We start from the raw sequence: 22,163 nt of genomic DNA, 5'->3' as shown, positions 1-22,163 counted from the left end.
CCCCTGGAAAGCCGTATCCTTGACGGGAGCGCGTTAATATGGCAGTGGAATCTTTATGGCAGCGGCGCCGCTCTCAGCGCGCTTTATATAGCCACGGACGCTCAGGCGCGAGGCGTGTAGTACGTACTCTGTACGTTAAAAATGTTCGCCGTGATTCTTTAAATTGACCCAACTTTTTTATTTATGAACCGATTGACATGAAATTAACACTAAATGTTAAGTGAAGCTTAATACAATATATTAGTGAAAACCGTATCTAAATCGAATAAGCCGTTTCTGATATTAGCGTGCACAAACACATAGACAAACAGACAAAAAAAAATAATTACAATTTCGGGTTCGGCATCGATATAATAACAACCCCTGCTACTTTTTTTTATATATTTCCATTGTACAGACACCACTTTTCTACAATTTTATTATATGTATAGATAATGATATGATATGATTTATGAGAATGATATTGATGAGTGCAAATCGCGTGGCGAGCCGTGGTGCACTGTTCTAATCAAACACGCAGCTGTTGAATTGCGTAAAGTCCTGCCGCCGGACTTAGCTAGACGTATAGAAACTAAAGGATGTATGAGTTTAATGAAAACTGCCATACCTCTTCTAGGTTAGCTCGCTTCCATCTTATACTGCATCATTCATCACTTATCACCAGGTGAGATTGCAGTCAAGGGCTAACTTGTACCTGAATAAAAAAAAATTGGTTGTCTGTAAAGTCGGTTTACTGACGATAGTTGAACGTGACAACAAAGGCCGATTGTGCTTCTTTGTCGCTCGTTCCGCGCTCTCGCTTGCACTTCAAGCCTTACATGGAACGCCTCAAAGCGAGGTAACGCCGCATGAGTCATGTTTTTCGTGCGTGCAGCCGACTCTATCGAATTATAAGACGTTGTCACGTCAAAAAATGTAACTTAATCTACTCCATGATATAATTATCTATCATGAAGTAGATTAAGTGCACACACGTATCATGAAACTATCATGATATAATTAGGTAGGGATAATATCTTACAGCTTAATTGATAGTTTATCAAGGTATTTAGTACCTACTTATCTAGATTAGTTATTAGTCGAAAATGTCCAAAGGTATACTGAATATTATACTGCCACTTTGCACTCGATGATTTTCCACCTGGATCCAGGTATTCTGGATGGGACTATGTTGATTTTCGATAGAAAGTTGCGCGTGCGCAGTTTGGTGTAACGCGTTGTTTTGGGAATGGCCGCTGGCCGTTAAGTCATGCACGACGCGCATGACAGCTAATTGAGCTGCGTGTTGTCATTGCACTATTTTGAAGTGTCAATGTTAATGGTAATTTCAAAATTTTGAAAATGTAAAAAATCACGTTTCGGTAACGGAACACAGGCATAGCATATTATAATACAGTGGGGTCACTAAAAATTGTGAAATAAAAAAGTTTTTTTTTTACTTTTTTTTATTATAATAATTTTACAAGCTGCATGAGCAGCACGAGGGCGAGCGCGAGCAGCGACTGGCGAAGCGCGGCCGCGCCGCACGCGGTCAGCCCCGACCCGAAGCAGCCCGCGTACGCCATGCGGTGCGGCAGCTGGCTCTGCTCGTACAGGCCGGAGAACGCGTCGTGGTGGCGTCCCCACGCGAACACGGCAACGTCGTCCGCGCCGTGCGTCTCCGAGTCCAGCGGCACCTCCACGTGACTGCGCCATTGCACCGCGCCTGCGTACAACGCCACGTTAAAAGCAAGCGGTTGACCTCAATCACACCTGATGGAAAGTGATGATGTGGGCTGTACGGGTGGTGGTGTTTGCCAACCGTACTAGGGGCTAGATAGCGCCGTTCTCTACCAGGGTAGGAAGAAATCAAAGAAAGTGAACACTAATAAATATATAATATTCAGCACAATTCAAATTACAATTTAAGCTACAATCAGATACGGTGGTCTTAGGGCAATTGGCGAGTCGCGCTACGCCTCACGACGTATCCTCAAAATTCTGCCCACTACATGGCCTAAGATGGGACGCGTTTACCTAGAAGATGCCTATTCACTCTTGTTTTAAAGATACCCGGATTGTAATTGTTAGGAAAAATCGTGGAAGAGTATTCCAAACCTTAGGCCTATGCGTATGAGGAATGATGACTCAAAAGGTCGCAATAAACGCTGCGCGAACACCCGGCTCGCGGGACTTGTGATGTGTCAATCGTTCATTCTCTACTACGATTCGACCGTTCAAGTAATGGTTAGTGCCACGACCCGGGTCATTTGAGTCGTTCGTTCATTTGGTTCAATCAATCATGATGGCTTCTGGTTCATCATGAATAACACTACTATTATAAGGGCGATGTGTGTATGTTTGTTATTTTTCACGCAGAACTACTTGACGAATTTGGCTGAAATCTAGAATGGGGGTAGATAATACCATGGATTCAATGGGGTAGCCCATCTTTCTTTTCATCGAATCAATGAGAAATATATTTTATTTATTTAATTGCAGTCTTCATGAAAAGTGAACATTTTACACCAAACTTTTTTGACCAAAGCATTAAAAACTAGACTGGTGTTTGCAAGTAACCGTTCATATATACGCGTCGTCTGTGCTACGGCTGACTAAAATCATCGGCCTTGAAAGATTATATTAATATAATATGTGTGATACATACGGAAGTCTTGTTCCTGCGTGACGTCGACGCGCCTGCCGTCCACCTCTCGGCGGTGACCGGGCCCGTTGATGTAGGATAGCGTCATGTAGGGCACGCCGTCGGCATCGCGGGCGTCGGACACGCCCAGCACGTCTGCGCCGCGCGCGCTGTACCCGTTGAACGACATCACGTGCGCGTGGTCGGCCGTCACCACCACCAGCGAGTCTTCCTCGGATAGCAGCTGCGTGGCGCGCGCCACCGCATGGCTCAGCTCGATAGTTTCATCCAGAGCGAGCTCCGCGCGGTTGTCATGGTGCGCGTGGTCGATACGCCCGCCCTCCACGAACAGAAAGAATCCTCGGTCGTTCCTGCTCAACGATCGTATGGCGATCTCGGTGAGCTCGGCGAGCGTGGGCTCGCTGACGGCGTCGGTCAGCAGGTTGTAGCGTAGGTGGCCGCTTTCGAACAGGCCGAGCAGATAGTCGGGCAGCGATTCGTTGGCCTGTAGCAGCTGGTCGCGGTGCCAGGCGTACGCGTAGCTCGCGTTGCGTGCCCTCTTGACGTCGCGCCACTCTTCTATGAGGTCCCTGCCATCAGTGCGGCGCCCCCGCGTGCCCTCCTCGTCGACGGAGGTTATAGGTAAGAATTCGCGGCGACCTCCGCCCAATATCACCTGGGAAGATCAGTGTGACAGGGTGTAACCAGAATGCTAGCAAAAACAAAGGCAGGTGATACTATTAATGATTACAGATGAGATACCATAAAAAAACTAGGAAAAAATCCTATACTTTTATTTGAATGTTCATAATATATTGCAAACTAGCTGATGCCCGCAGCTTCGCCCGCGTGGATTGGTCAGATCCCCTGCAGCATCAGGATTGAGGAGTTGGAATCCAAATTTTTTATGAAACAATGTCGCAAAGTTCCTCTATCGATTAAAAAAGAAATGACGCAAATCGGTTCAGAAATCTCGGAGATTTCGGTGTACATAGGTAGAAAAACACAACTCCCTTCTTGAAAGTCGGTTAAAAAAAGTAGCCTATGTTACACCTTGGTCAATCCTCTACTTGTATGTGAAAATCCCGTTAAAATCGGTTCAGCCGTTCCGAAGATTAGCCTTTTCAAACAGACAGACAGACAGACAAAAATTTTAAAAACGTGTGATTCAGTTATGGAATCGTTCAAATAACCATATGACCTTAATATGTGGTAGTTATTTCGAAATTACAGACAGACACTCCAATTTTATTTATTAGTATAGATAAAACATCTGACCGACGCTAGAGGTCAATAAATATTCCGTAAATAGGTCACTCGAAGGCAATGCCGTGTCGTAGGTGGGGCGTTGGCCCGTGTTAGCACTAATTTCAGTTGAAACGAGACAGATTTAGGCTAGCGGTATAACGCTGTCTCATTTTAATAATGTCTTAAGTCTCGCGCCTTTAGGCAGCAGAGTTAGACTCGGCAAAGTTCACCTTGAATTCGTTCCCGGGGTACTCGTGCACGAGCTGGTGCGCGATGTCTGCGCACGCGGCGGGGTCGTGGCCGTCCGCGCGCACGTCCACGTCGCTCTCCCAGTTGCGGTCCGCGGCCCGCGCGTACGCGCCCGCCGGCGACGCGTGCGTCACGCGCGTCGTCGTCACGATGCCTGCAACACACGGGGGTTACTAGGGCCCGCGCGATGACCCGAGGCGCGCTGCGCGGGCCTTACCGGCGTCGCGGCCGTCCGCCAACGCCCAAGCGGCAATGGACGCCAGGCGCGCGGCGGGCACGAGGGACGCGTTGCAGTCGCGGCGCGGCACAGCGGCTGTCAGCCCCAACGTGCCGCCGTTGGCCTTCACGCCGCACAGGTACGCTGTCGCCGAGCACGCCGAGTCCGCCGTCTGCCTGTTCACGCAGTAGGTCTGCCGACAAACAGCACGCTCGATTATACTGCATTTCCTGAACTTTGCGACATAATTGCAAAAATCAGGGATCTAATGTTTCCTGATTGAAACTGCAACTGCTTATAACTGTTGTATGCGAGCCAAAATTAAATAAGGGTCTACCCGATCGGGAAATGTACTAGTAAGTTATGAATCCTGGTTTTTGTTAAAACTCTATGGCTTACTGTATTGATCTAGACTAAGGTTAAAATTATGTAATATGTATAGCTGATTGTTTCCAAAAAAAGTTAATAACTCTGTGACCCGCCTGCTCGTTTGGCGTTGCTGTAAGCATACCGAGGTATTATCTTAGGAGATATAAATCAACAAAAAATCACTAGATAAATTGGTCGGCACCTTCGCGAGCCCGACGGTGGGGAAGGCCTCGAAGGAGAGCTGCGCCTCCTCGCCAGGGCGCTGCTCGCGCTGGCCGAGCAGCGCGCGCGCGGCCGCCAGCGTGGGCACGGACATGCCGTCGCCCAGGAACATCACCACGTTGCGCGCGCGCACCCGCTCGGCACGTCGCCGCGCGTGCAGCGGACCGATCGACTCGTACGCCTCCGCATACCAAAAGAAAGAAAGAAAAAGTGTTTATTTGGTGCCACAGAAGTAAGATAATAAATAATCACACTTATATATTATAAAGGTGAAAGTTTGTGTGTATGTGTGTGTGTTAAAAGAATGTTCAGGAATAACACAATATCATAAGCTCGAAATAAGATGAGATGCGTGTGTGGTACGAAAATGGTCTCTACTCAGTATTTTTTTAAAGAATATCAGCCATGCTAATCATGATTCATGACTAATACTCCCCTTCTCACTCCAAGTAAGCGTAAATCTTGTGCCGGGAGTGGGTACGACAATAGTGCAACGTGTGCTTTCCTGCGCCTGTGTCGGGAACGCAGGCTCAGCGCTGGTCTTCCGTGGAGTCAGAAGTTTCGGACAGTATTAAAGATAAGATAGAATATAAGTAAGCACAGCGTATGTGGTTAATAGATAGGGTTAGTATGATAATTTAATAAGTGGGTAAATCAATCCATCAATCAGCTTGTTTGCGTCCACAGTCCATTGGCGGAATGCCCAAGAGCGCGCCACCACACACGATCCTCCGCCTTACTCACCCACCCACTGCCCGCTATCTTCTTAAGGTCGTCAGTTCAGGTCGGATGTCGTTCCACACTGCGCTAAAAGTAAGCAAGTAAAAATAGAATAAAATAAAGAATACTGGTATGCATACCAGTACCACTCGTGCGCCTCGTCCGGCGAGGCTGCGCGCGCGCCGGTCTCGACGCTCGGCTCGGGATGGAAGCGGTCGCGGCCCGCTTTCGCCGCGCACAGCAGCGCCGCCACCGCAACAGACACTCTCCACAACGTCATGGCTCGGGGACAGTTCACGTCGGTCGCCAGAAGTCTCCGCCGCGCTTCCTTACTTATTCAATTTGGGCAATTAACTACAATCGCTTTATCAGATCGTAAACTCGACCGTCGCAGTATCTTAAGACCTGTGTTTTATTGCTTTTTTATCGATATCGTAATATTATCTTGATAATTACTTGATTTGCGCGCAATTTTGTATACAGGATGTAAACAGAACGCTAACAAAAACAATAAAAGCAGGTGATAGTACCTACCTACTGATGATTACCTAAGATACCCTAAAAAAAACTACGAAAAAATAATTGAAAAATCCTGTTTTTTTTTATAAGTTCATACCATATTGCAAATAAAACATCTGACTGACGTTAGAGGTTAACGGACGTTCCGTAAATAGATCATTCGAAGTCAATGCCGCGTCTTAGTTGGGGCATTGACCCGAGTTTTGCACGCTATACAATGCTGGTTTGAAAAATACTAAATCACTAAAACGATAAAGACAAATGGTTATTGGCATTGGATTGTGTTAAGGTAGTATAATAATAACGCAAAATTTTTGCTAGCGTCCTGGTTCACCCTGTATGTATGATTGCGGTAATGTTCACACTGTTGTATCATCGGAATTTTTATATTGGAGTAAAAAGGGAGATAAATTTTTGGACCTCATTTCATTGTCAGCCTGTTCCTGTGTGTAGATTCAATTCTTCAGATTCTTTATTTGCAGAAACATTTTTTACACTGAGATGTATTGTATGCACCAAGAAAATATTATTGAAATTTCCAGCGGAATCTTTAAAAAACCGGTCAAGTGCGAGTAGGGCCTCGCTCCTCCGGTCTAGGGTTCCGTAGATAATAATTTTACACACAATATTTTGCTTTTATGAAATATTTCTTTTCCGAGCTAGAACATTGCAATAAACCGTGAAAGGAAAATCCAAAAAATTACCTATAGTTTATTTTGGTCGCGGCTTCCAAACTATTTCATAAATCATTGTTTTCAGTATTTGTTGTTTAATATGGTGTACCTATATGATATGTGGGAGTTTCATATTCCTATCTAGTAGTTTAGTTTTTGAGATCCGTCTACATCGATGTCCGTCCCCATTGATTCCTTCCCCCGTCACAGAAATAGGACCCCGACGCTACTCGCAGTAGTACACGATGACATGTTAAATATTGAACTTGTTGGTTGTATTAAATGATGGACGACGGTGTTGTAGTAGACGTCTTTATTTGGTGCAAGCTTATGATCGACTCTTTTACCAACTACAGGTTCCCTGTCCACAGACCATATGTGGTCTGTAAACGGAAAGCACTACAAGTTCACAGACCATATGTGGTCTGTGCGTCGATACAATTTTGAAGGTTTTTAGAGCCGTGGACGTGGAGAGAACTGCGTTTATTTGATGTGGACGTGACAGGACATATCATATAGAAACCAAAAAGGGTTGGGACATAGAGGACGGACGTCAAATTTTCGGGATATCGGGATCTGAAAAAAATAACCTAAATATAAGAAAACGGAATCTAACTTTACTAAATGTTATTGTTTTTCATTTACTTTTAGCTAAATTAACAATGGATAGGTAGAAAAAATAAACAAAATATTGAATATGAAAATATTTATTGAAAAAGAAAACAATTATTGAAAAAAATAAAGTTACATATTCACATGTATTTTTTGGAAACACTGTAGACAATACGGTTTGGTACAAATGTTGCATATTTGCGAAACTCTTTTAGCTTTATTAGTGGCAGCTGATGCTGTTTCACCTCTTTGACGAAAATCACTATAGCATCCGGCACACCTACGTCTAGTTATTTTTCCATCTTTTCTATCCAGCTCTTTGAGGAAATGCTGCGTCTGTGATGTGGATGGCGTAGGTATAGCCGGTGGCTGGACAACGTTTATACCCAGTAAATTTTTCACGATACTCATTTGTGCCTGTAAAAGTGTACATTTATTCTGCTGGTTCAATTTATTGAACAAATAAACCGTATTTATGACACCTACTCCAAATAAGACATCAACAGCAACCTTTTTATACCAAGTCAGGGTCTTGCGAATTGGCGAATAGTAGCTTGCCAACTCGTCAGAAAGATCGATACCTTTCTTTCGATCATTGTATTCCAGTATCATATTGGGCTTCAGACGCTGGTTTCGGCCTGTACACATCGTTTGTTCGTCTGCGTGACAAGTAGATATCATAAGGACATCCCTCTTGTCCTTCCATTTTAATGGGTGATTCATTTAAAGGTATTTTTTTAAATCAAAAAAATAAAAGAATAAATTCAATTTTATTTTGTAATCTTTATTATCATACAAAAGTACCATTCTTTACAATTATTTCTAAAAGATAATTTCTTTTAAATGTTGTCCGTGACTACGGTTAACATGGTCCCTTCTGAAGTTCCAATTTTCAATGACTTGTGTGAGTATTTCGAGAAGTATTTGGCCAATGACTCGAGTAATATTGGTCTCCAATGCGTAAATCGTAGCTGGCTTATCCATGTAGACTTTGGACTTTACATAGCCCCAAAGGAAAAAGGCAAGACGTGTGATGTCACATGATCTAGCCAGCCAATTAACTGGTCCAAAGCGTCAAATGATCTGTTCGCCGAATCGTTCTTGCAGTAAAGCCATGGTTTAACGGGCTGTATGGCAAATGGCACCATCTTATTGGAACCAAATTTCGTTGAGACCACGGGCTTCAATTTCAGGTATCAAATAGTCTGTTGAATACGACAACGTTGTTGAATCCGACAGGCCAAGCTCTTGAGAACGGCGACGAATCGACACTTTTCGGTCTTCGCGTACGCTCGCCGCTACCGTCCCTATATTTTCTTCACTACGTGCTGGATGTGGTCTATTTGGTCGAGTATTATTCAATAATGAAAATTGGGTCTCAAACATACTGATAATAGAGCGAATTGTGCGTTCGGTAGGCTGATTATGTGGACCATAAGTTGCTCTAAGCGCCCGATGCACATTCCTCGTAGAACGCCCATTTTCGTAAATAAAGTTGAACAATTTGTAGACGCTGTGACGAGCTAAGTCTTTCGATTATGAAATGTCAAACACTACTGAACAGGAATGCCACTTCAGTTGACACGACGCATGCGCGATCTGCAATTAAATCCCCACCACAAAAAGTACCTCTAAATGAATCACCCGTTAGAATCGTTACATTATTTTTTTGTGCAGCAATTAGCTCTCCCCTCTTCAGTTTCTTGTTTTTCACCAATAAAGGTAGGTTTTTGCGATTTTTTCTCAAAGTCCCACAAAGGTCAGTTTTGCGTTGTAGCAAGTATTGAGCTAATGGTAAACTGGTGTACCAATTATCTGCTATAATCATTCTCCCCTGGTCTAAAAGCTCTTCGCAAAGCTCAACAACAACGCTTCCAGGTTTATCGAGATTCGCAATTTGAGGATCCTGGCCGGTATAAACTTTATATTTCCAAACATATCCATCATCAGTTGTAGCCTTGTAAATCTTGAGTCCGTACTTGTGAGTTTTATTTGGATTATACTGACGAATAAGGAGTCGGCCTTGGAAGGGAACCATTGACTCATCCACAACAATGCAGTCTTTTGGCGAAAGAAGTTTTCTACAGTTTCTCATCACAATGTCTATAACTGGTTTGACTTTATACAAACGATCATTGACATCTCTTTCAGCTGTATTGTCAACAAAGTGCCAGCAACGCAATATTGCAGTAAAACGATTGTAGGACATTTTTATATTGTGCATTAGCGGATGATAAAAAATAGGGTCCTTTTTCCAGTAGCATTCTAATGTAGGGAATTTGATTATACCAGTCAGCAAGTAAATACCCAAAAACTTTTTCATTTCTTCCCTGTTTACTGGTTTCCAACGACGCAAACGACCACCAGAATTAGTAGTGATAAGTTGTTCAGCGTATATATTGGTCTGTTCTATCATCAAGTCAAAAACATTGTCATCAACTAGAATAGAAAATATTGTAAACACATCTGCAGTTTCTGGAATGTTTTCAATATGTATCAAGTCTCCTGCGCTACTAAAAATTTGCCGATCTAATGGGTGAATCTCATAACTCCATCCTTCTTGCTCATCATGTTCTTTCATGCCACGCTCTGTAGTTGGTCTTATGCCAGTTCTTGGGCCTGTATTTCTTTCAGTGTCACTGTCGTCGTCAGAATCGGAACTAGGTGGTACGGTGGTTTGAAATTGATGAGAAGGGTCATTAGAGTTGTCGTCAAAAAAATTGCGAGACGTGGATGGATGCGATGTCGCCGTACCTTCAAAAATATCGCTATCAAAAAGTTGTTCAGTCGGCATTGATTGGGATGGAGAATGTGTTTGATTGGGATGGAGAATGTGTGAATTAGCAAGCTGACTTATATCTAGACACTCTGATGATAAATCACTAGGGAAAAAATCGGGATCTGCCACACTATCGTCATTGTCAAAATCAGGTACATCACTATTCTCTTCGGCTTCATTTTCTTGTTCATCCGATGAATTTGACTGATCATTTTGTTCGTAGTCACTTTCTTCTAATATTCTTCTCAATTCTTCGTCCGTATACCCTTGTTTTTTACTCATTTTCCCGCAAAAACTCGAAATTCAAAAGCAGTAAACACAAAATAACAAAAACTTTCGTTTTTTTTTTTGTTTTCTTCAACAACCGGCAGGAAACAGTATAAACAATACTCTCATTGGTCACTTAGGTAGCTAACTTCACATAATATAATCAAATAATTATATCAAATGATGATTTGTCACTGTCACTTCTAATTTGACACTGACAATATGCACAGACCGCATATGGTCTGTGGACTCATCAGAAAATTTTTAGTCAATTTCGTTCTAGAGAGTCCACAGACCATATGTGGTATGCTTGAAAAAAATACTTTTCTGATATGTCTATAATATTTTGAAACAAATAGGTATATACCTAAACCCCTAAAACACTGTTTTTTTACAAAAACACAACTGGACGTGTGAGGGACTTCCACTCTAAAACTTGGACAGGGAACCTGTTAATAATAATCAAATCTTATAAGCTATTGTCTTAAAGATATTTCTTAATCTAACAACCTACATAATTTTGCATCACCTTTTGTTCTAATTCAATGCATACAACATAAGCAACCTACATATTGCACATGATGCTCTGTCAATTTTGGTACAAATAGTCCTTTATATGCATTTTTCCTTGTGTAATGTCACCATGGGTATTAGAGTCCGTTTTAGGATCGATAAAATTAATTAAAATAAATATTATACTTTGAGAAAACATATTTTTATTAGAGGACATGTTAGAGTAACATTCCAAATTTAAAATAAAATTAGAACAAAATAGACGGCCAGTGTGAGACATAAATTAATACAAAAACTTCTTTAACAATGGGATCCCATGTTCCTATTACTTCTTTAACATTAATTTTCTAAATAACATTTTTTTAACATGCTATTCCGGATTCCCTTGAGCATATGTGGTATGAGGAACCTTCCGTGCGTTGGTAGATAAAAACGACATGAGTTCACTTCGTAAAATTGGTTTTTATCTTTTCCACAACACAAACAGTGATGGCGGATGAGAGTGAAGTTTCGGCGAATATTGATTTTTGATATGACATTTGACATTTAATGTAATTATAACAAGTAGGTGATAACTAAATAAATAAATAAACTAAGTAAGATATTGTAAAGACTACAAGTCTATACCGAGATGATACCGAGTAATTTGTGACTAGGAAACAAGGTAGTAGAATAAGGCCCGAGGTCTTTTTCTTATATTTAGGCATACGATTCCCTTTCGGTGGTTGTCCAATCTCTTTCTGCCCCTCCTTCTCCTCCTTCTCTTGGTTTGGGGCGGGGGATCTATCTGGGACACGAATGCCGACTCGCCAGATTGAAGGTCATCTACTTCTAAGTACTCGCTTGCGTCGCTTTCCGTCACCCGTACTTTTCCACGGAGCTCTTCGGTGATGACAATATGTCCCGGCCTTTCCCTCAACCTTGGGTCCCGGTTGCAAAGTGTTCGCTTCCCCATTTGTACTTTCGTCTATCACTGTTTGGTTTATACGCACTTGATTCTCCATTTTCGTATAATGCGACACTGTCGGGTGCGATCCGGCTATTTATTGCCTTTTCCGGAAAAAATACTTTATTTTAGGGTTATCTGATGCGTTTTGTCTGTATCTTCAAATAGATATTTTATGATAGGTACTAATTACTTTTTTTTAATGATTTTTTAATTCTACTTTTAAAATCTCAGGTTGTGGGTTATCTAGTGAGCTTTATTCTAATTCCCACACTGTAGTTTTGGGCTAATTGAGGACGACGGCACTGGACTGAACGATAATGGCGTCCATGGACACCTCTGGGATCCCGACAGGCAGGAGCTCGGCAGAGGGTCCACGGCTAGTGGACCCTCTGTGCCAGCCGGTGGTCCTCACTCATATGTGAGTTGACGTATCAACTCCTGCGCCGTTTGCACCACCGTATTGGGAGAGCACCGTCTCCTTGTTTTCACACGCGCACTTCGAACACTCTTTTCCCATTTTTTCCTTTAAAAGTGATACCGATGTCTTTGCTTGAAACCTCGGCCACCAGTAATAATCGGGGAATGGTTGCATCTTTCCCTAGTTGCGACATTATTCACGTTCCTGATCGCCCGTAATTTTCCGTGAAAAGTGCTGACGTGTATATGCTTATAAATTATGCTTAAAATGGACTTACAGTATCTGTTGTAGCACGAGGTGTATTTCTATCCAGCAGAAATACCATAGTTTTGTATGCAAACCAAGTATTAGGGGTTAAATAAAGTATGAAATTGCCGATTTGTACTTTTTATTTTTTCCTTACCATAAAGCTCCATTATATCGACACCTTGGGGTAGAAAGGTGGTATAAACCATTTTACCCAAAATGAGTTATGTATGCAGTCTTATTTAGAATTTTCCGCTCTACCGATTGATCTATATAACACTTTCAAATTCGCAAATAAATGGTTTTTACGGCCCATGTGACTTCAACGTCTAAACAAAGTTTTTATTGGAATTTATGATGTAAGAACCAAAAAAAATATTATTGCTATGACCACTTGGAGTAATACCATATTTTTTTACAAGTTCAGGTTGTAAAAGACAGTAGATTCGAGTCAAGTACGGTGTACTACCAAAGTAATGAATTGCGCTTGGTTGTAAAAACCAAAGTTCAGTTTGACTTCGATTTACAGCCTTTTAACTCTATACGTTTAGTACAATTTAGTTTTTACACCCTGAGCTCAAGTACATCAACTGACCGTAAAGTATTTACACCCATCCGGAACACATTCGTGAAGAGCAAATTGGCTTTAATATCTCTAAGCAATTTTTGACAAATAAATTGAAAAGTACTTACTCCGTTCGAAAAAATACGTTTGAAGCCAAACGCCGCGCCGAGAGCTGCCGATTAAAGCAGAAATACCTACATCGTCGGCGACTCGTCATACTAATTTTAGATATTATGATTGCTTAAAAGTAAGGTTCATTTTACAATAGTCACGTATCTCCCTTTCTAGTTCTTATGAACTTCATAGATTAGAGTAAGATAGATAGTAGTCAAAGAATTTCGTTTTGATTATTGTTTTCTCAAGAGTCCGGCTGGCGTGGTTCAATTGTAAACAGATAGCCGTACAATTGACATCGTATTAAGAATTTGTTATACTTCTTTGATAAAAAGCAAGGTGATGGTGTAATTTATCGAATGTTACGATGGAAAACAAACTGAATTCATTACTTGAAAGACGGAGAGTACTTCAATCATTGTTAAAACTACGAAATCGAGTGCCAGAAAGGTAAGCTACGTTATACCTAATTATTTTCCTTACTTTAGCTTCGTTAGTGCTTTCCTGTTTTTGATAATAAGTGTTAATTATTAGTACCGATGTGTTATACAGTGTCACTAACTTTTCTAAACCGATGATATTACTGTTGAACTTAGTGTTAGAAAAAGTGACGGTCATTTCGAAAACGGCGACACTTAGTGTCAAATATAGCCACCGTCGTCGGGTTAGAAAAGTCGGCACTATAGTTATTATTATAGTTTAGTTAAGTACCTATAATGTTATCAATATTAGCACCTACCTAATAATAATAATGCCTGAGTATAATACTTGAATAGCTTATTTTTTTAAATAATATAGTTAAGTACCCAGATAACCGTGGTCGTAACGAACACCAGACGAAATACATGGTTTATACACCAATTTAGCTTTCAATACTTTTTTGTCTTGACGGTTTTAGTGGTTTATACGACGCAGTTTACTATTTCTCAAGGCTTTTACTGCCTACTCATATCTTGCCTCTGAAAAAATGTGTCTTCACATGATAATATTTTCTTTTTCTAATGTTCAGATAAATAAATTTAAATAATTATTTGGCACCGGGATAGTCACCCGAGTCCTCCCAATCTCTTTCTCACCACACTGACTCCTGTTAGAGGGGATCTATAGTGGAATACTATGAATGACAAAAACACAGTCTCACAGTCAATATTATTATGTGAACCCGCAGATGACTATCATTAAAATTAGGTATAATTTTTACTTACAGATTGAATCACGAACAACAAGGTGAGATAGGCAGATACAAAAGCATTGATAAAAATAGCAATGATGTAAATCAGAGCTCAGATATCATAGAAGGAAGTGATACAGAAAGCCCACCAAAAAGAAAAAAGTACTAAAAGAAAATATTATAATACATAGCAGCAGCAGCGAAAGTAACTTCAATACTAGAAGTATTGAATTCAATACTAGAAGTATTGAAGTACCCCGATCAAATACATCTTTCTTTGGAGAAAATGTTGGTGTTCCGAACAGTCCATTAAAAAGTACTGATGCAAAGAAGCAAAGTAAAGTTGAGATTATTTCTATCGACGTAATAAAACACGGGAACAGTACTGAAACCACGACGTGTTTGGAGCCACTTGTAACACCATACCAGTATTTTTACGAGCCACCTGCTACTTCCGGCAACACTCAGCCCTCAGCTTCGTGCTCCCTGGGTCCTGATGAAACTCCGTTCTTACCGACGAGCTACCCACCTGCTGTTTCTGGAGACGCTCAGCCTTCAGTTTCGTACTCCATGCGTTCTGATGAAACCACGTGCTTGACGACGACCTACCCACCTGCTGCTTACGGAGATGCTCAGCCCTCAGCTTCGTGCTCCCTGGGTCCTGATGAAACCCCGTGCTTAACGACGAGCTACCCACCTGCTGCTTACGGAGATGCTCAGCCCTCAGCTTCGTGCTACCTGGGCCCTGATGATACCCCGTGCTTAACGACGAGCTACCCACCTGCTGCTACCGGAGATGCTCAGCCCTCAGCTTCATGCTCCATGCGTTCTGATGAAACCGCGTGCTTGACGACTACCTATCAACCTGTTGCTTACGGAGATACTCAGCCCTCAGCTTCGTGCTCCCTGGGTCCTGATGAAACCCCGTGCTTAGCGACGAGCTACCTACCTGCTGCTACCGAAGATGCTCAGCCCTCAGCTTCGTGCTCCATGCGTTCTGATGAAACCGCGTGCTTGACGATGACCTATGCTCACGGAGATACTCAGCCCTCAGCTTCGTGCTCCCTGGGTCCTGATGAAACCCCGTGCTTAGCGACGAGCTACCTACCTGCTGCTATCGAAGATGCTCAGCCCTCAGCTTCGCGCTCCATGCGTTCTGATGAAACCGCGTGCTTGACGACGACCTATGCTCACGGAGATACTCAGCCCTCAGCTTCGTGCTCCCTGGGTCCTGAAGTAACTCCATGCTTAATGACGAGCTACCCACCCGCTGCTTCCGGAGACGCTCAACCCTCAGCTTCGTGCTCCCTGCGTCCTGATGAAAAAGGAACTCCAGAAATGAAGCAAAATACAAAACGTAAAAGATTATCATTTAAAAGGTCCTTATACGTAGAGTTTTTGTCAGAAGATGAATTAATGGATTTTAGTGGAGGAAGTTCCGATGAGTGGTCGTGTAATGAATCTGAAGCAAGCGATAGTCCTGAGAAAAAAAAGAAAAAACTAAGTAAAAGGGCAATCAAAGAAGATAATATTGATAGTGTAAATAAACGTAAGAAGAAAAAACCTATTAATAAAAGAAAGCAACGGAAACAACTTAAAGATGAAGGTAAAAGCTACGAAAAAAGAGAAGGAAACTTAATACCAGAAAAAACTATGGGACGAAATCCTTGTGAGCCAAATAAATGTAAAAGGGGTTGTTATGATATTTCCGAAGAAAAAAGAAATTCCATTTTCAATTTCTACTGGAGCTTAGATTTGCAGAGGAAAAAAGACTGGCTTGTCAATTGTACTCGCTTAGTTCCGGTTTCACGCACAAGAACATCTCATGAAAGCAGGAGAAGTCTTACTTATGAATATTTCATCAACGACGGTGAAGATCGTAAGAAGGTGTGTCAAAAGTTTTTACTTCAAACCCTCAATGTAACTCAAAAATTTTTACTGTACACTCTGTCGCATTCTAAAGAAGGCATGGCCCAAAATGAGTTGAGGACACGCAATGTTCCTGCCAAATATTCTTCCGATGATAAAGAATACGTGAAGATGTTCATTGAAAAGCTACCTGCAGTGCCTTCACACTACACCCGGAAACGATCAAGTAGGGTTTACCTTCCTCAGGAACTCAAAAACGTTACTAATTTGTATAGAATTTACCAGAAACAGTGTGAAAGTAATCATAAGCAACCTGTTGGAGAATCTGTTTTTAGAATGATATTCAACAATGAATACAATATCAGTTTTCATACGCCAAAGAAAGATAAATGTCTTTTGTGTACAAAAGCAGAGCGCAATGAGAACATGAATGAAGCAGAAAAAAAGAAATTAGATACACATTGTAAAGAAAAGAAATCTATGTACAGAAGATTTTCAGCTCACCAAAAATTCAGAAGTCTTAACAATGACACACTGACCACAAGCTTTGATCTGCAAAAGGTGCTAACCACACCTCATGGAGATAGTATGCTACTAGGATATTCCAGAAAATATGCAGTATTCAATTTCACTTTGTACGAAAGTGGGACTCAAAATGGATATTGCTATGTTTGGGGAGAGTGTGATGCGAAACGAGGCAGTCAAGAAATTGCTACTTGTTTATATAAATACTTTGAAGAAGTTGATAAAAGAAAGGTGAAACATTTGATTCTTTACTGTGATTCCTGCGTGGGACAAAACAAGAACAGGATAGTCTTGTCTGTTATTAATCAGTTCCTCAAGCAATCGAAAAGCTTAGAGACTATTCAAATAAATTTTTTGCTACCAGGACATACTTACATGCCCGTGGATTCCATGCATGCAACGATTGAAAAGGAAATTCAAAAGCTCACAGTATGGAGCCCCTCGCAATGGCTACCTTACATTTCATCTGCACGAAAACGTCCTCGACCCTACCAAGTCAATATTTTGGAACATGAAGACTTCATCAACTGGGAAGCTCTTGCATTAAAAACATTTACAAAAGAGACACAAAAAAAAATTAAATTCCAACAAATCAGGATTGCGACATTTAAAAAAAGAAATACAAATAAAGCAGAAATTAAATACTCGATGTGTGAAGACGCACTCGAAGAAACAATCAATCTTTATGAAGAATCTACAAAAAGGAAAAAGGGAAAGGGGAAAGGGAGAGGGACAGGAAGATTCAAAGGAAAGGGAAGAGGAAGAATTCATGATAACGACGACGATACAAATAGCGAACAAAGTTCCATCCAAGGAGAAGAGTTGGTATTGCGAAAGTTGTATGACTGTCGGCTGCCCATTTCAACTGTAAAATACAACGATTTGAAACGTTTATGTGAAAATGGAACTATACCAAAACCATATCAACACGAATATTTGAATTTACCTCATGAATCTTTACAAGACTGCCTCCTAGATACAGATGAAGACGATGAAGATGACCAAGATGAAAGTTAATTTAAATGTAAAGTACCGTCAAGTTTTATATATTTGTAATTATAAGAAGATAATGTTCTGAGCAACTTTATTGATGATTACTGACGTACGAAAAATTGTGAAATAGTTATTCAATTGTCTTAACGAAACACGAACGTATTTTTACAGTTGTAATTACTGTCACCGTATTGTATTGTCATTAACATTGTGTTTATGTTTTCTGGAATAAAAACATGATTAAACAAAAAATGATTTTTATTTTATACTTAGTTTTTAGTAGATTCATTTAAAAAAATTGACTAAATTTGATTCATCAACTGATAAAAAAAATTGGAATAAGTTCACACATAGGTACTAGTAGGTAATGTGGGATATTTAGGTAAGTATAGTGGTTTTTGCTACCAATTTACAGTGAGGTATGTAATATTACTATAAAGTTATTATAGTTACACTCCCAACATTTGAAAGGTATTGATTTTATGACTTTCTTTTTTTATGTTAGTGGTTTTTAAGCTCAATAACAACAACTTACATCTAGTTACGACTCATTACAATGCAACAACTCAAATTATCGTGGGGTGTATTAAACATGTTTCAAAAAATAATTGGTCGTAAATCCACACTAACTTTTAAACTAAGAGACTGACAATAAAATAAGCCTGTCCATTGCAAAGAGCATAAAAAATTAACAAATTTGACTTAATAGGGTCAATATACATACATGAACAAAAAAGTTATTAGCCAAAATGTTTTTAAAATTTCGTTTTTTGCTCGTCCTGAAAAGTAGGGTTTTGGCTTTTACGACCTTTGTACCCCAAGGTAGCGATATAATGGTAGCTTTATTCCTACTACGATCTAGCCTATGGGCTAATAAGTAATTTTATTCTAGCTTAAACTTCTACTTATGAATAATTTCTAAATCTAATTTCAGTGCAATAACTGTCCTTAGTTTATTCTAATATACTTACAGTCCACTATGTTATTGTGACTTTGATAAAACTAAAGTAGCACAAACACTATTACACAATCACTGCATTTATGCACTTTTTAACACTAATTCGAACGGCTTGGTTCTTTTGAGTCTTCTTTTATGTCCAAGTTATCTAGAAGCCTCACAGCGTCGAAATTAACGTGATGGTGAAGTCGATGTTGGTGAGCTTCTGCAAACTTTTGAATTACTTTGTATACTAACTCTATCTTAAGGTCCCTGTGGAGATCGTCATTTCTTACATACCAGGGTGCATTCGTTATTTCCCTGAGTACTTTGTTCTGGAATCTCTGTATTACTTGCACATTGCTCGATTTAGTACACCCCCAGAGTTGTATACCATACATACAGGCATCAGAATTTGCTTGTCTATACTAATATTATAAAGAGGAAACCTTTGTATTTTTGTATGTTTGTATTGAATAGGCTCAAAAACTACTGGACCGATTTCAAAATTTCTTTTACCCATACTTAGAGGGATTCTTCCGAATCCGTATAGGCTATATTTTATCCCGGAAAATAGAAAAAATAAATGTCCACCCGTGCGAAGCCGGGGCGGGTCGCTAGTATAGCATAAGTTTATTATTTATTGAGAGTGTTGAGTGCCTTCCTTGCGGCACGTGGACGTGCCCCTTGCCCGTATACACCTCCATCTTCCACAAATAGCCGGTTCTTGACTCGCACAATTCATATTTCATAGCTCTTTATACCGACCCTAGCCCGTTTTGTGGCAATCAACTGTGCGAACGAGAGTGTAGACATCTTTTTAAAAGAGTAGGAAGCGGTTGGTAACCCATGAGTTCCCCGAAATTCCCAACTCGGAGCTCTTCCAATTTGGGATACCAGTATTCCCGCTCAACATTGACCACAACGAGCGATTGCAGCATAATAATAACAAAAAACGTCCAGATTTCGTCTTCAATCGAAATGCATGCATTCACAAATGATAACTCAAGGGTGGCTTCATAGAAAAATGTAAACATGGATGTGAGGTTCTTTACAATGACCGATTCATTAGATTGAAGAGAATCAACCTTACCATATTCAACACAATATAAGTTTGTTGCATTTTTTGTTCCAAAAGTCTTTGCAGCATCTAATACGTGCTGTTCCATCTCACATCAATGTCTTGCACAAAGGCATGTTCTGGCAATCCGCATTATTTTTGACATTCCATCAATAATTTCCTGGTTGCTGGCTCACTGCGATAGAAATGGCTGTCGATTTTTCTACATTTCTTTAAGAGGTCTTTTCTGCAACAAAAAATTAATACCATGAAAAAAACGGCAAGAAAGGTGAGCTATTTTACCTTTACATTTTAATTTCCTATTCTAAACAATATAAAAGACTAGATGATGCCCGCGACTTCATTCGCGAGGATGTAGGTTTTTAAAAAACCCGTGGGAACTCTTTGATTTTCCGGGATAAAAAGTAGCCTATGTGCTAATCCAGGATATTATCTATCTCCATTCCGAATTTCAGCCAAATCCGTCCAGTAGTTTTTGCGTGAAGGAGTAACAGACATACACACACACACATACAAACTTTCGCCTTTATATTAGTGTGATATAGTGTGATGTGATTGCCTTCAAAGACACCTTTATCACATTTACACATTTTTAGCATTTCTTTTGGAAATAAATGGATGGAGAAGACATCAAAGTTTATGTAGTAGCCTGGTTTGTTGTATAGGCATTTTATTTTGTGAAGAATATCCATAAGAGTGTGATGAGTAAGATCTACAATTATGAATAGGTTCATACATTTTGTACTTCTTAATCAACTGTAACATTTCACCCTTGAAATCAATTTTAAAATCATCATGAATTTTTGTAATATCCGGCAAGACTGACATTTAGAAATCTTTGTCAGGATCCACATGTTCAGGTCATAGTGAAGTAGGGGTCTCCAATTTTTTTTTGCTATTGTATCGAGTGGGGTATCAAATGAAAGAGGAGAAAACTCTGAGTTCATAAATATACTATAACATTATATGCTGCCTGATGCTCCAGATCCGATCTTCTTTTTCTTCCCAATTTGTCTGTTGAAACTATCGCGGAGACTCTTCCACTTTCGTTGTAACACAACAAATTATATTATTAAACTACTGCAATCCTTTGGTCTTACTTTACGAGCTCCCACGTTTTTTACCTCTTGAAGAAAAATATTCTTTTCCAGACTGCCTTAAGCACTTTCGCACATTTTGCTTCCAGGTCTCGGGAGCAGATCTTTTATTGCGAGTTTTTTTATGATTTTCCACTTCCAGCTGTTGGTTTTCAGTTGGCATAGAGATGTTTCCGGCTGTCCAATTGAGATGACTTCAGGCATGTTGAGTATCGATTGGTCAAGGATGCTAGGAGAATTATTATATTGAGCTTTTCTTTGGCTTAACTGAATGCATGGAATTTCTGAACAATTAGTTAGCGCCGCCATTGAGCTTTTAGAGGAATCAGGGTCTCCAGAGTATAAATGGTCAAATGTGACAGGTGTGTCCTGTAAATTATCTACTGATCTATTGCTTGGTGCAGGTGACGCAGGAATAAAGTGAAAATTACTGTGTTCTGTTCTTGGGCTGAACTGACTGCATGGAATTTCTCCACAATCGTCATGTACTAGTAAATTAATAATAGGAAGAGAATAACATTTGGTGTAAAACACATTTGGTATACAAATAACTTCTTAAATGATTGGATAATTGTTTCCCGATATGATTTTTTGGGCGTGGTACTAGGACGGGATGAGTTTGCGGGATGAGAGGAGTTAGCAGGACGTGGAGGAAATAAAGGAGAGGAGAACAACTCCCTTGTCATCTCTGCATATGACCTGTTCACTGGGGGAAATCGTGATGATGCTTCAGCGTATGATATATTGTCCTCAGACATAACCGATTTAATACTTTGTTGTCGTGAAAACTCCGGACAGTCCTTACTTGATGTAAAGTGGCTACCTGAGCAGGTAGCATTTGCTTGTAAAACATCGCAAGTATCTCCTGTGTGGGGCTGGGCGCACCTGTAGCACCTGGGCTTGGACCTACACTGTGTCTTAATGTGGCCAAAACGGCAACAGTTCAGGCACTGAATAGTGGGATATTTGTATGTCTCCACATGGAGCGATGTATAGAAAGAAAAAATTCGGGTCGGGAGCGTCTGGCCTCTAAAAGTTACAACTACCGACTGGGTGGGCACCCATTCAGTAATGCCTTCGTTAATGGTCTTTCGGTTGAGACGACGGTCTTTCAGGATCTCTCAACAGCCAGCTGGCAGAACAACAGAGTCGACAAATTCCTGCATTGACCAGTCTATTGGCACGC

At 40.6% G+C, this 22,163-nt stretch overlaps 3 protein-coding genes across 3 annotated transcripts in view; all 3 read right to left on the bottom strand.

Moving 5' to 3' along the window:
* Positions 1-22,163, bottom strand: part of LOC123878575 (protein ANTAGONIST OF LIKE HETEROCHROMATIN PROTEIN 1-like) — a 151,832-nt gene that overhangs the window by 103,323 nt on the left and 26,346 nt on the right. The gene's annotated exons all lie outside the window — the stretch shown is intronic.
* LOC123878454 (membrane-bound alkaline phosphatase-like) lies at positions 1,449-5,112 on the bottom strand. The gene is made up of 5 exons (XM_045925625.1): positions 4,909-5,112; positions 4,338-4,530; positions 4,102-4,274; positions 2,648-3,299; positions 1,449-1,705 (listed from the first exon to the last, which is right to left on the bottom strand). The coding sequence occupies exons 1-5, from the start codon at positions 5,038-5,040 to the stop codon at positions 1,449-1,451; spliced, it is 1,407 nt and encodes a 468-aa protein (XP_045781581.1). The 5' UTR covers positions 5,041-5,112.
* On the bottom strand, positions 5,687-10,955 carry LOC123878453 (piggyBac transposable element-derived protein 4-like). The gene is made up of 4 exons (XM_045925624.1): positions 9,083-10,955; positions 7,974-8,112; positions 5,789-5,980; positions 5,687-5,735 (listed from the first exon to the last, which is right to left on the bottom strand). Exons 1-4 carry the CDS (start codon positions 10,512-10,514, stop codon positions 5,687-5,689), a joined length of 1,812 nt encoding a protein of 603 aa, XP_045781580.1. The 5' UTR covers positions 10,515-10,955.

The sequence above is a fragment of the Maniola jurtina genome, chromosome 26 (genome assembly GCF_905333055.1).
Source record: "Maniola jurtina chromosome 26, ilManJurt1.1, whole genome shotgun sequence".
NCBI classification, from domain to species: domain Eukaryota; kingdom Metazoa; phylum Arthropoda; class Insecta; order Lepidoptera; family Nymphalidae; genus Maniola; species Maniola jurtina.
The sequence above is the reverse complement of the archived record's forward strand: the minus strand, read 5'-3'. Positions and strand labels throughout refer to the sequence as shown.